Genomic DNA, 13,353 nt, shown 5'->3' with positions numbered 1-13,353 from the left:
ACAGCTGATTTTCCCTTTGAGATCAGGAACATAATAAGTAGGACCACCATCACTTTTATTCAACACTGTACTGGAGATTCTGACTGGCAGAGTAAAACAAGCGAAAGAAATTACAATCATAAAGACTGGAACTAAAGTGTCAGTTTGCAAATGATATGATTTTGCATGCAGAAAACCCCAAAGAATCTGCAAGTTAATTATTTATCTTTGTAAGAGAATCCCAGCAAGTCTGTTCTATACAAAGTCGATATACAAAACCATATACAGTACATAGTTGATTCTCATACCCTTGGATCCACAACCTATCGGGGTCCTCAAACTATGGCCTGTGGGCCACATGCAGCGGTGTGATTGTATTTGTTCCCATTTTGTTTTTTTACTTCAAAATAAGATATGTGCAGTATGCATAGGAATTTGTTCATAGTTTTTTTTTTTTAACTATAGTCCAGCCCTCCAACAGCCTGTTCACTGTCCCCCTGTTTAACAAGTTTGAGGACCAGGGCAGAGCCTGTGGCTCAAGGAGTAGGGCGCCGGTCCCATATGCCAGAGGTGGCAGGTTCAAACCTAGCTCCAGCCAAAAAAAAAAGTTAGAGGACCCCTGCTTAGAACAATAGTTATCAACATATGATTCCCTAAACCAACCACATCACCATCATCTGGTAACTTACTAGAAATACAGACCTTTGGGTCACACTGCAAATTTACTGAATTAAGACACTTTTAGGAGAGAGCCCAGCAATCTGTTCACGAAGTCCTCCAGGGAATTATTAAGGCTCAAATTTGAGAACCACTGTGTACCACACTATGCGAATGAGAATGTTCCTGTAGATCCAACAATCCCACTTCTGGTGTTTACCTTTAAGATTTAAACTCAGTATTTCGAAGAGATGTCTACGCAACCATGCTCACCGTCACACTATTCATAATGGCTAAGTTATAGAAGCAACCTAAATGTCCTTGAAAATGTGGTGTTGTGTGTGTTTCCAAGGACATTTAGGTAACTTATGTAACTTAGCCATTATGAATAGTGCGACAGTGTGTATATATAACACACAGATACACACATCCATACATACCCACACATATATACATACACACAAGAGAATACTATTCAGCCTTAGAAAGGAAAAAATTTTGTCATTTTTGACAACATGGATGGAAACAGAGAATATTTTATTAAGTGAAATAAGCCAAACACAAATACCGCATGTTCTCACATATGTGTAGAATCTAAAATAATAAAATTCATAGCAGCAGAGAACAGAATGGAGTTACCAAAAGCTGGAGTAGGAGGAATGGGAAGATGATAATCAATGGTAAAGAGTCTCAATCAGATAGGAAGGATAAGTTTGATTTGGTTTTATATCCACTGCAGTCCATGGTGAGTATAGGTACTAACTGAGTACCATATATCTCAAATGTTCTCATCGCAAAAAAGTCAAATATCTGAGGTGATGGATAGGTTAATTAGACTGATTTAATCACTCTGCATTGTATTAAAAAACTATAACATTACTTTGTATTCCATATATATATACACACAAAAAACAATAATTTTTCAATATGTAATAAGCATTCAAAAACTGGAAACAGTCCAAAAGTCCATTGGCCGAATGGATAAACCAACTGGAATATTCTTACAACGTGGTAGTATAGAGCAAGGAAAATGAACAAACTGTAAGTCTACACGACATGAAGGAATCCTTTAAGACTTTAAAAGAAAGAATTAAGACAGAAAAGAATCATACAACATGAACCACAGCGCCTGGCTACTTTTTTTTTTTTTTTTCAGTTTGGCTGGGGCTGGGTTTGAACCCACCATCCTCAGTATATGGGGCCAGCGCCCTACTCACTTGGCCACAGGCACCACCCTACTTTTTTTTTTATTGTGGTTGTCATTGTTGTTTAGCTGGCTGGGTTTGAATCTGCAAGCCCCATGGGTGCTGAGCCTTGTTTAGATTTTTACATCTGTATTCATTAGTGAGATTGATGTATGATTTTCCTTTCTTAAAATGTTCTTTTCAGGTTTTGTATAATGGTTATAGCTGGTTAAGTATAACCACCTGGGTTTATGAAGATTTGCAGTGGGTAATGTTCCTTTTTTTTTTTTTGAGACAGAGTCTCAAGCTGTCACCCTGGGTAGAGTGCTGTGGCGTCATAACTCACAGCAACCTCAAACTCTTGGCCTTAAGTGATTCTGTTTCCTCAGCCTCCCAAGTAGCTGGGACTAAAGGCACCCGCCACAACACGTGGCTTTTTTTTTGTTGCAGTTGTCATTGTTGTTTTAGCTGGCCCAGGCTGGGTTTGAACCCACCAGCTTTGGTGTTTGTGGCCAGTGCCCTACCCACTGAGTTACAGGCGCTGCCTCCTTTTTTTTTTTAATTCCTTAGAAGAGTCACGTGACATTGGCATGAGTATTCCTTAAATTTTGGTAGAATTTGACAGCAAAACCATCTAGTCCTAGAGTTTTCTTTGTGCGTTTATCCATTTTACCTACATCTTTAATTTTTTTTTTTAATTTGAGACAGTCTCACTTTATTACCCTTGGTAGCGTCATAGCTCACAGCAAGCTCTAACTCTTGGGTTCAAGTGATTCTTTTGCCTCAGCCTCCTGAGTAGCTGGGACTACAGGTGCTCACCACAATGCCCGGCTATTTTTAGAGACAAGGTCTTGCTCTGGCTCATGCTGGTCTCGACCCTGTAAACTCAGGCAATCTACCTGACTCGGCCTTCCAGAGTGCCAGGATTACAGGCATGAGCTACCGTGCCTGGCCCCTTCAAATTTATTTTTATTAAGTTGTTCATAACATCTTCTTGGGTTCTGTAGTGATGTTTCTTCTCGTCCCCAATATCGGTTTATTTAGCCTTTTGTCTTCTTGATCAGTTTCACTGGCCATCAACTTTATTAATATTTTTAAACAACCAATGTTAATCTTCTCTTTATGTTTATTATCCATTTGTGCTGAAAGAAACATAGCAGGCCTAAGGCTGCTTTCTTAGAAAGTCCTGCTTATGGGTGGCTCCTGTGGCTCAGTGGGTGGGTCATCAGCCCCATTTACCTAAGGTGGCAGGTTCGAACCCTGCCAGGAAAACTGCAACAAAAAATAGCCAGGCATTGTGGCAGGTGCCTGTGGTCCTGGCTGCTCAGGAGGCTGAGACAAGAGAATTACTGAGCCCAGAAGCTGGAGGTTGCTGTGAACTGTGATACCACAGCACATTACCAAGGGCGACAACGTGAGACTCTGTTGTCATGCTTACAAGGTTGGCTCTTGGCTGGTATCATAAACTTAGATTTTGGAATGTTCCCACCATTCCCTATCTCATAAGAGCCATTAACTGTGCCTACACTGTTTGTACAGTTTTGGTATATGTTAAACAGAGGGTGCTTGTATGATCAGCCCCACAAAAAACTTTGGGTACTAAGTCTCTAATAAAACTTTCTTGGTGGTGGGTGGTTCCTGTGGCTCAAAGGGGTAGTGCGCCAGCCCCATATGCTGGAGGTGGTGGGTTCAAACCCAGCCCTGACCAAAAACCGCAAAAAAAAATAAAATAAAACTTTCTTAGTGGACAAAGCTTCCCACTTGTCACAATTCACTACTGGAGGAACTGAGGGTATTCAATATGATTTCACTGGGAGGGGTCTCTTAGAAGCTTGTACCTGATTTCTACTAGCCTTTCTCTATTCCTTTTTGCCCCTCTGTGGATCTGTTTTGTAACTTTTTTCTATAATAAATCATAGCCTTGAGTAAGATATTAATATATGCAGAGTCCTCTGAGACCTTCTATATAGGGAGTCACTGAACCTTGGGGTGGTCTTGGAGATACCTGACATACCAGCACGTTAATTTCTGCTCTTTATTATTTTCTTTGGTATTTGGGTTTAATTTGTTCTTTTTCTTCTTAAGATGGATGAGTAGCTCATTGAGTTTTGAGTCTTAATTCTTTATATAATTATATATACACTTAATGCTATGTATTTTCATCTAAGCATGGCTATAGTTGCATTCTATATATTGATATGTAGAGTTTTATTAGAATTTAAACTAAACATTTGTTAATTTCCATTAAGATTTTTTCCTTTGATCCCTATATATTTTATATATATATAAAATAAAAAAAAATATATATATTTTTTGAGACACAGTCTTATTATGTCGCCCTCGGTAGAGTGCTATGGTGTCACAGCTCACAGCAACCTCAAACTCTTGGGCTTAGGCGATTCTCTTGCCTCAGCCTCCCAAGCAGCTGGGACTACAGGTGCCTGCTACAATGCCTGGCTAATTTTTTGGTTGTAGATGTCATTGTTTAGCTGGCCCAGGCTGGGCTCAAACCCACCAGCCTTGGTGTATGTGGCTGGCACCCTACTCACTGAGCTATGGGCACTGAGCCAGTTATATATTTCTTGATTTCCAAATATATGTGAGGATTTTCTAATTATCTTTAGGTTATTGATTTTTACACTTAATTGCTATATCATCATAATTTCAGGTGTTTGAAATATTTTGAAACTTACATTATGTCTCAGTACATGATTATTTTAGTTTTAAATTTGGATAGTTTATTTCCATATATCTTTCTTTTTTTTTTTTTTGAAAGAGTCTCATTTTGTCACCCTGGGTAGAGTGCCTGCCATGGCATCACAGCTCATAGCAATCTCAAACTCAGCTCATAGCAATCTCAAACTCCTGGGCTTAAGTGATTCTCTTGCCTTAGCCTCCCTCCCAAGTAGTTGGGACTACAGATGTCTGCCCACTACACCCGGCTATTTTTCAGAGATGAGATCTTGCTCTGATTCAGGCTGGTCTGAACCTGTGAGCTCAGACAATCTACCCGCCTCTGTCTCCCAAGTGCTGGGATTACAGGTGTGAGCCACCATGCCTAGCCTGTTTGTTTTTATAATTTTTTTTTTTTATTGATAAAGATAAGACAAATACAGAAAGTAACATAAAACAAATGGGCATCTCGGTGAATTATTGTAAAACAAACACCTTTATGACTACCTCCTATAAAACAAAAACAGAACCTTTCTAATCATTTCTGAATCTCCTTCAAACATAAGAGCCTAACCGTCAGTAACTGCTGTCTTTACTGGTAATTACTTTTCTCACTTTTCTTCATGGTTTTAACACCCAGGTTTGTATCCTTAAGCATTATAGATTTTGCTTGTGGTTCTTTTTTTTTGGACAAAGTCTCACATTGTCACCCTAAGTAGAGTGCTATAGATACCACAGCTCACAGCAACCTCAAACTCTTGGGCTCAGGCAGTCCTCCTGCCTCAGCTTCCCTAGTAGCTGGGACTACAGGTGCCCGCCACAAAACCCAGCTATTTTCTTTTGTTGTTGCAGTTGTCATTGTTATTTTAGCTGGCCCAGGGTTCGAACCTGTCAGCCTCGGTATACATGGCTAGCACCCTACCCACTGAGCTATGGGCACTGTCTATTTATTTATTTATTATATCAGTATGGATTTATGCATTTCTGTTTTATTAATTGGTTTTAATTGCTCAAATTGTTATTGCTCAAATTGTCCCAAATTGGGCCAGTAGGAGCCCTTTCAAGATCGTTCCTGTATCTTTTTAACATGCCCTCATCATTCTTGGAACCCATTAAGATACTCTAGGCTTATTTTATATTTCCCTTGTCCCAGACCTGAAAGCCAGCCATTTCTTCAAGGAGCCCTCGTTCCTTTTAGTAGAGAATGCTGTTTTAGAGACAATCTCTGGTCTCTAGATATGGTCATTGCTAATGGGATTTCATTGCTCCTGGTGTTTCTTATGGGCAGAGTGCTGAAATAGACTTGTTTTGTTATTGTTTAAATCACTAATTTATACCAATACCTCCCCTTTCCCATTCAACACCACAGGGTTTTGCCTCTTGCCTCCATAATTGTAAAAGACAATCTCTTAATTTTTTTGATATGGAATTAATGATCAAAAATTTAGTGTTTAGTAAAAGTATGTGGTTTCATACTGATAGCAAAGTCATCTTATCTGAAAATCTTTCTGAATTATTTTTTATATAAAGGAACTTGGTTTCCATTTGCATGTTACTCCACTTAAAATTGCCTTCTACAAAGGAGTGTGTTAGACCTAATGACTCCAGGATACCCTCCAGCTCTGCAGATCCTGCCCAGAGCTGACCCAGCTGACTCACCTGTAGTAGCTGGCCTATGTTTCTGTCAGAGATTGGGCTGCTTACTGTCCTTGAAGCATAGTTACTATCTCTCTCAATGAGCTTATTCTGTTTGATTGCACTTGTATGTTAAAAGGTATTTTCGTCATATGCTGAGATAATTTCGTTTTCTCCTTGCCTCCTTACTCCTCATGTTTAAGGTCTTTTAGGGATGGAGCAAGCCAATCACTGCAAGATGGTGCTCTTAAGAAACCTTATTCTCCAAAGATACTGTCCAAAAAGAAGCCTTCTGTATTCTGTGGGATCCGGAGGAAGGTACCTGGTGCCAATCTCCCAGTGCAATCTCATGCCTCACGTACTTGGACCCGACAGGGCCGCTTAAAGGAGTTGCACATCAGGTGAGCTTGTGTGTGGTCACCTGCCTTTTTCAGTGTTTTCATAATATTGTTTTTACCCCACAATATTTGAACTATCAGGGTTCTTCCAGAGGAAATCTAAGCATAGTCTAGAAAAATGATCATTCTCTGCTATTCTTTTTTTCCCCTAAGTTTTTACTGGAAATCATAAACACGTTCTATTTTTTTTTTTTTTGAGACAGAGCTTCAAGCTGTCTCCCTGGGTAGAGTGCTGTGACATCACAGCTCACAGCAACCTCCAACTCCTGGGCTCAAGCAATTCTCCTGCCTCCACCTCCCAAGTCGCTGGGACTATAGGCACCCACAACACCGCCTGGCTATTCTTTTTTTTTTTTGTTTGTTTGTAGTTGTCATTGTTTTTTTTTTTTTTTTTTTTTTTTTTTTTTTTTTTGTAGAGACAGAGTTTCACTTTATCACCCTCGGTAGAGTGCCGTGGCGTCACACAGCTCACAGCAACGTCCAATTCCTGGGCTTAGGCGATTCTCCTGCCTCAGCCTCCCGAGTAGCTGGGACTACAGGCGCCTGCCACAATGCCCGGCTATTTTTTTGTTGCAGTTTGGCCGGGGCTGGGTTTGAACCCGCCACCCTTGGTATATGGGGCCGGCGCCCTGCTCACTGAGCCACAGGCACCGCCCTGTAGTTGTCATTGTTGTTTGGCAGGCCTGGGTTGGATTTGAACCTGTCACCTCTGGTGTATGTGGCTGGTGCCTTAGCCTCTTGAGCCATAGGCGCCAAGCCCATTCTTTTTTTTTTTTCAAGACAGAGTATCACTGTGTCTCCCTTGGTAGAGTGCTGTGGCATCACAGCTCACAGCAACCTCAAACTCTTGGGCTTAAGCGATTCTCTTGCCTCAGCCTCCCAAGTAGCTGGGACTACAGGCACCCGCCACAACACCCAGCTATTTTTTGGTTGTAGTTGTCGTTTGGCAGGCCCGGGCTGGATTTGAACCCACCAGCTCTAGTGTATATGGCTGGCACCTTAGCTGCTTGAGCTATAGGTGCTGAGCCATAAACACATTCTTAAAGGGCTGTAATACTTTTGCTACTTTTTTTTTTGTTTGTTTTTTTGGTTTTTGGCCAGGGCTAGGTTTGAACCCACCATCTCCAGCATATGGGACCGGCGCCCTACTCCTTGAGCCACAGGCGCCGCCCACTTCTGCTACTTTTGATCAGATATGTTAAAGGCATCCATTTGTTCATTCCAAAATTTATCAGATGCCTACTTTGCCAGGTGTTATGCTAGATGCTAAGCATATAAGGTGGATAAGACATTGTTGGTCCATGACCCCATGAAAGTTTAAAATCAGGGGCGGCGCCTGTGGCTCAAGGAGTAGGGCGCCGGTCCCATATGCCGGAGGTGGCGGGTTCAAACCCAGCCCCGGCCAAAAAAAAAAAAAAAAAAGAAAGTTTAAAATCAGGTAGGCTTGGTAGAGTGTTAAGCCACAACAATAAAGTGTGATAAGTGCAGTGAGAAGAGAAGAAAGTAGCAGCACAGGCACATAGGCAAGAGCAGCCTCGCTAGTGTACTCAGTAGTGACTTTCTGGAGGAAATGGAGTTTAAGCCGAGTCCCAAAGGGTAATAATGTAAGATCAAGCCAGATAAAGGGCAGGAGGAATAGTTCTCCCAGCTAAGCCTGGAGATTAACTGGATAAGGCAGCCAACTTTTTGTGTGTTGTGCTAGGCATAGCCAGGCATTGTGCTACGTACTGGGGATACCATATGAGACATGGTTCCTGCTTTCAGGAACTCACAGTGCAGAGGAATGACAGACACTGAGCAAGCCAGTCATAGCAAGGTGGTGTGATAACATTGCAGAAGGGGTTTGCTAAGAGTACACAGCTATTTGCACTGTTTGGGTTGGGGAATGTCCAGGATTGGTGGGTATTTGCCAGGCATTTTTTTTTCTTTTTGAGACAGAGCCTCAAGCTGTTGCCCTGGGTAGAGTGCTGTGGCACCACAGCTCACAGCAACCTCCAACTCCTGGGCTTAAGTGATTCTCTTGCCTCAGCCTCCCAAGTAGCTGGACCACAGGCGCCTGCCACAACGCCTGCCTATTTTTTTGGTTGCAGCCGTCATTGTTGCTTGGTGGGCTTGGGCTGGATTCAAACCCACCAGCTCAGGTGTATGTGTCTGGTGCCTTAGCTGCTTGAGCCACAGGCAGTGAGCCTGCCAGGCATTTTAGGCAGAAAGAATTATCACATATTTATTTTACCTGGATACTGAAGTTTTATATTCTCTTCACTGACAAAACACTTTATACTGAAAGTATTTTATTTTATTTTTTTGAGACAGAGTCTCATATCGCCCTCGGTAGAGTGCTATGGCGTCACAGCTCACAGCAATCTCAAACTCTTGGGCCCAAGTGATTCTCTTGCCTCAGCCTCCCACGAAGCTGGGACTATAGGTGCCCTCTACAATGCCTGGCTATTTTTTGGTTGTAGATGTCATGGTTGGTTGTTTAGCAGGGCCAGGCTGGGTTTGAACCTGCCAGCTCCAGTGTGTGTGGCTGGCGCCCTAGCTACTGAGCTACAGGAGCTTAGCCTGAAAGTATATATATATATATATATATATATATTTTTTTTTTTTTTTTTGTAGAGACAGAGTCTCACCCTATGGCCATCAGTAGAGTGCCGTGGCCTCACATAGCTCACAGCAACCTCCAGCTCCTGGGCCCAGGCGATTCTCCTGCCTCAGCCTCCCGAGTAGCTGGGACTACAGGCGCCCGCCACAACGCCCAGCTATTCTTTGGTTGCAGTTTGGCCAGGGCTGGGTTTGAACCCGCCACCCTTGGTATATGGGGCCAGTGCCCTACCGACTGAGCCACAGGCACCGCCCTTTCTGAAAGTATTTTTAAAAAAAATAATCTGCTTGGGCCACTTAGGGTGGCTCATGCCTATATTCCTAGCACTTTAGGAGGCAGAGGCAGGATTGCTTGAGCTCAGGTGTTCATGACTAGCCTGAGCAAGAGTGACACCCTGTTTCTATAAAAAAATAAAAAAATTAGCCAGGTGTGGTGTTATGCGCCTATCTTCCCTTCTAGTTGAAAGTCTGAGGCAGGAGAACTGCTTGAGCCCAGGAGTGGGAGGCTGCAGAGGACTATGATTGTACCACTGCACTCTAGTTCCAGCAACAAAGCAAGACTCTCCTTGAAAAAAGTAATAATCTGCTTGATTTTAGCTTTATAAGTCTGTCTGATCCTATGCTCTGTTTGAAGCAATTTTTGCTGTGATATCTTTTTATTTATATTAGCATCCCTCACCCTGAGACCTTAAAGTTTCCTTCTTCTTTCCAGAAAACTGAAGATGTAAGCCAAATGGAGTTTTAAAACGTGTATATCCTTTCTTTCCTTTTTTCAGATGCGTGGCCAGAAAGTTCTTATATTTGTGGATTCGAATGACTTTTGGAAGAGTATTTCCCTCTAAAGCCAGGTAGTATTAGCTCAGAACACCAAATATCTGCTGAGTTATTCTAGGTTTTAGTTTTATATTAAGCCTGTACATAACCTTTTTTATGACATACGGTGTTACATTCCTTGCCTGCTCCTACCCAGCCTCTGATAGGCAGGGACAGTAATTAATGCAACCACGTAATATAATAGTAACTTCATACGAGTTAGTTGACTGAGTGAATGTATGAAAGAATCATACTTAGAGTAAACCAGAATGGCGAAGACCTTTCTGGGAAAAAAGTGTTTGCCCAAGAGAAGTAAATGGGCTCTTTTAGGGCACTGGTGAGTCTGACAAATTGGCTCGATCCAGGGCAAAATCTGGAGGAAAAAACTGGCATTGGCAAGGAGAGTGAAATTTTAGTGAAGAGCAAATCCCTCTGCCACAGCTGTGTAGACTGCTACTGGGCACTACTGCGGCTTCTGGTTACCATTTGCTTTAGCTGCAGTGCAGAGTGCTAGAAGCTATCACAGGAGTGAGCAACACCGCACTGGAGGTGGGGGTTGGGAGTGGAGAGGAGGGGTTTGTGCAAGGTATGTTTCAGAGAGAGAACTGGCAGCTGTTGAAAGTGTAAGCATTTTTTAAGAACTGAAATGTCATGGTCTCTCAGTTGCCCCTCTCTTCCTTCTCTTCCCCTTCCTATATATAACCTTTCCTGTTTCATTTTTCTGACGCTCTGACTTGATTTAATGGCTCTCAAAGCAAACTTAGTCTGTGTGTTTTCTGGCATCTTTGAATACCTTGTAAGGAAGCCTGCTTTTTCCATCTTTTCTGTGTGTCTTTACAGTGAAGCTACTGATGTGGCAGCACAGCCCCTCCCAGCTGAGGGGGAGGCATTCTTCGCCTCCGCTTTTTCTTCTCTGAGATCTTGGCCTGTCCTCCTTCACTTCCTTGGGAGCTCTTCAGCGCCTTCACATAAGTATTTTTATTTGTCTTGCTTCTCTTGTTTTTCTCTGGGAGAAATTGCCTGGTTTGCCATTGTCAGAAATCTCTTGTTTTTTATTTAATGAGTATTTTATTGACTTTTCACTCTTTAGAAATTATATATACTCTTTCACTGTTCTTTTACTGACTACTTTAAAGAATATAATGTGGGTGGCGCTGTGGTTCAGTGAGTAGGGTGCCGGCCCCATATACTGAAGATGGCAGGTTCGAGCCTGGCCCCGGCCAAACTGCAACAAGAAATGGCCAGGTGTTGTGGTAGGTACCTGTGGTCCCGGCTACTCAGGAGGCTAAGGCAAGGGAATCACCCAGGCCCAGGAGCTGGAGGTTGCTGTGAGCTGTGATGTCATGGCACTCTACACAGGGCGACAAAGTGAGACTTTGTCAAAAAAAAAAAAAGAATATACTGTGTATCTGTAATTTATCTGTAACTTATTATGTTAATTGGTTCTTTTAACCACTTTTCAGACAAGGCAAGATCCTTAAAACACTTTAACTCTGCCTGTCCTCCTCTCCACTTATATGCTCTTATTGTAATGTATTTAAATTTCATACATATGTACATTTTAAAAAATCTTTTTTTTTTTTTGTAGAGACAGAGTCTCACTGTATCACCCTCGGTAGAGTGCCGTGGCCTCACACAGCTCACAGCAACCTCCAACTCCTGGGCCTAAGCGATTCTCTTGCCTCAGCCTCTCCCGAGTAGCTGGGACCACAGGCGCCCACCACAACACCCAGATATTTTTTTGTTGCAGTTTGGCCGGGGCTGGGCTTGAACCCGTCACCCTCGGCATATGGGGCCGGCGCCCCACTCACTGAGCCACAGGCGCCGCCCTAAAAAATCTTTTTAGAGACAGGGTCTTCCTTTACTGCCCAAACTGAAGTACAGTGACAAGATCATAGCTCACTGTAACCTCAAACTCCTGGACTCAAGTGATCCTTCCAAATAATTTCCCCAGTAGCTGGGGCTGCAGGTGTGTGCCATCACACCCGGGTAATCTTTTAATTTTTTTTAGAGATGGTATCTTGTTATGTTGCCTAGGTTGGTCTCAAACTCCTGGCCTCAAGTGATCGTCCTATGTTGGCCTCCCAAAGTACTCAGATTTATAGGTGTGAGCCACTGTGGCCAGCCTTACATGTATTTTTAAATCCACAAAATGTTATTCTCATTTTATATAGTCAATATTCCTTTAGATTTATTCACATATTTACACTTCTGTTGCCTTTTTTTTTTCCGTTTGTGTATCTTTAGGTTTTTATCTTTGATGATTTTCCTTCTTTCTATCATTAGAATATCCTTAGTATTCTTTTAGGGTAGGTCTGCTGGTAATGAATTTTGTCAGATTTTGTCTAAAAATGTTTTTGTTTTACTTTCTTGTTTTTATTTTTTGGTTGCAGCCATCATTGTTTGGCGGGCCCAGGCTGGATTCGAACCCACCAGCTCAGGTATATGTGGCTGGTGCCTTAGCCTCTTGAGCCACAGGCACCGAGCCGTTTTACTTTCATTTTTGAATAGTACTCCCACTGAGTATAGAAATCTAAATTGTAAGGTTTTATTTTCCTTGAAATTTGGAAGATATTCCATTGTCTGCTAACTAAATTTTGCTCTTTTTTTGGGGGGGGGGGAGAAAGAGTCTCACCCTGTCACCTGGGCTAGAATGCCGCGGCATCGTCATAGCTCACTGTAACCTCAAACTCCTAGGCTCAAGAAATCCTCTGCCGAAGTTTACTAAGTAGCTGGGGCTACAGGTGTGTACCACCACACCTGGCTCATTTTTTTATTTTTGGTAGAGATGGGGTCTTGCTCAGGCTGGTCTTGAACTCCTATCCTCAAGCGATCCTCCCACCATGGCGTCCCAAAGTGCTAAGATTGATTCAGTGCCTGTAGCTTAGTGAGTAAGGGCGCTGGCCACATACACGGCGGGCAGGTGGATTCAAACCCAGCCTGGGCCGCCAAACAGCAACAACTACAACCAAAAAATAGCCAGGCGTTGTGGTGGGTACCTGTGGTCCAGCTACTTGGGAGGCTGAGGCAAGAGAATCACTTAAGCACAAGAGTTTGAGGTTGCTGTGAGCTGTGACACTACAGCACTCTACCCAGGGCAAGAGAATGAGACCCTCTCAAAAAAAAAAACAAAACAAAACAACCCAAGTGCTAAGATTACAGATGTGAGCCCCTGCACCTGGCCTGATTTTTTTCTGTTTTGAAAGTTTGTCTCCATTTTCAGAAGTTTTGATATGATACTATATATACCTAGACGTGGATTTACTTTCTTAATATATTTTAGCTCATTTTGAGTACTAGGTTATAATATTTTTCTGTTTAGTGGGCAGGTCTTTCTGGTATCCTTCATCCATAGGCTGCTACTTACTGTCTTTTCTCATGCAATATCTTTTTTTTGGGGGGGGACAGAGTTT

The 13,353-nt window shown here is 42.4% G+C and overlaps 1 protein-coding gene across 15 annotated transcripts in view; it reads left to right on the top strand.

Annotated features, from left to right (window-relative positions):
• Positions 1 to 13,353, top strand: part of SFI1 (SFI1 centrin binding protein) — a 129,658-nt gene that overhangs the window by 8,774 nt on the left and 107,531 nt on the right. For 13 of the 15 annotated variants that reach the window (XR_008379738.1, XM_053589978.1, XM_053589980.1 and 10 more), the window contains 2 exons: positions 6,332 to 6,529; positions 9,904 to 9,975. Coding sequence is in view for 14 of the 15 variants with exons in the window: in XM_053589978.1 (XP_053445953.1) it covers positions 6,332 to 6,529; positions 9,904 to 9,975 (270 nt within the window). In the remaining variant the exon portion in view is untranslated. The remainder of the gene's footprint in view (positions 1 to 6,331; positions 6,530 to 9,903; positions 9,976 to 13,353) is intronic. The other 2 variants (XM_053589976.1, XM_053589987.1) reach the window with 1 other exon arrangement.

The sequence above is a fragment of the Nycticebus coucang genome, chromosome 4 (genome assembly GCF_027406575.1).
Source record: "Nycticebus coucang isolate mNycCou1 chromosome 4, mNycCou1.pri, whole genome shotgun sequence".
Classification (NCBI taxonomy): domain Eukaryota; kingdom Metazoa; phylum Chordata; class Mammalia; order Primates; family Lorisidae; genus Nycticebus; species Nycticebus coucang.
Note: the sequence above shows the minus strand (reverse complement) of the source record. Positions and strands in the feature narration are given on the sequence as shown.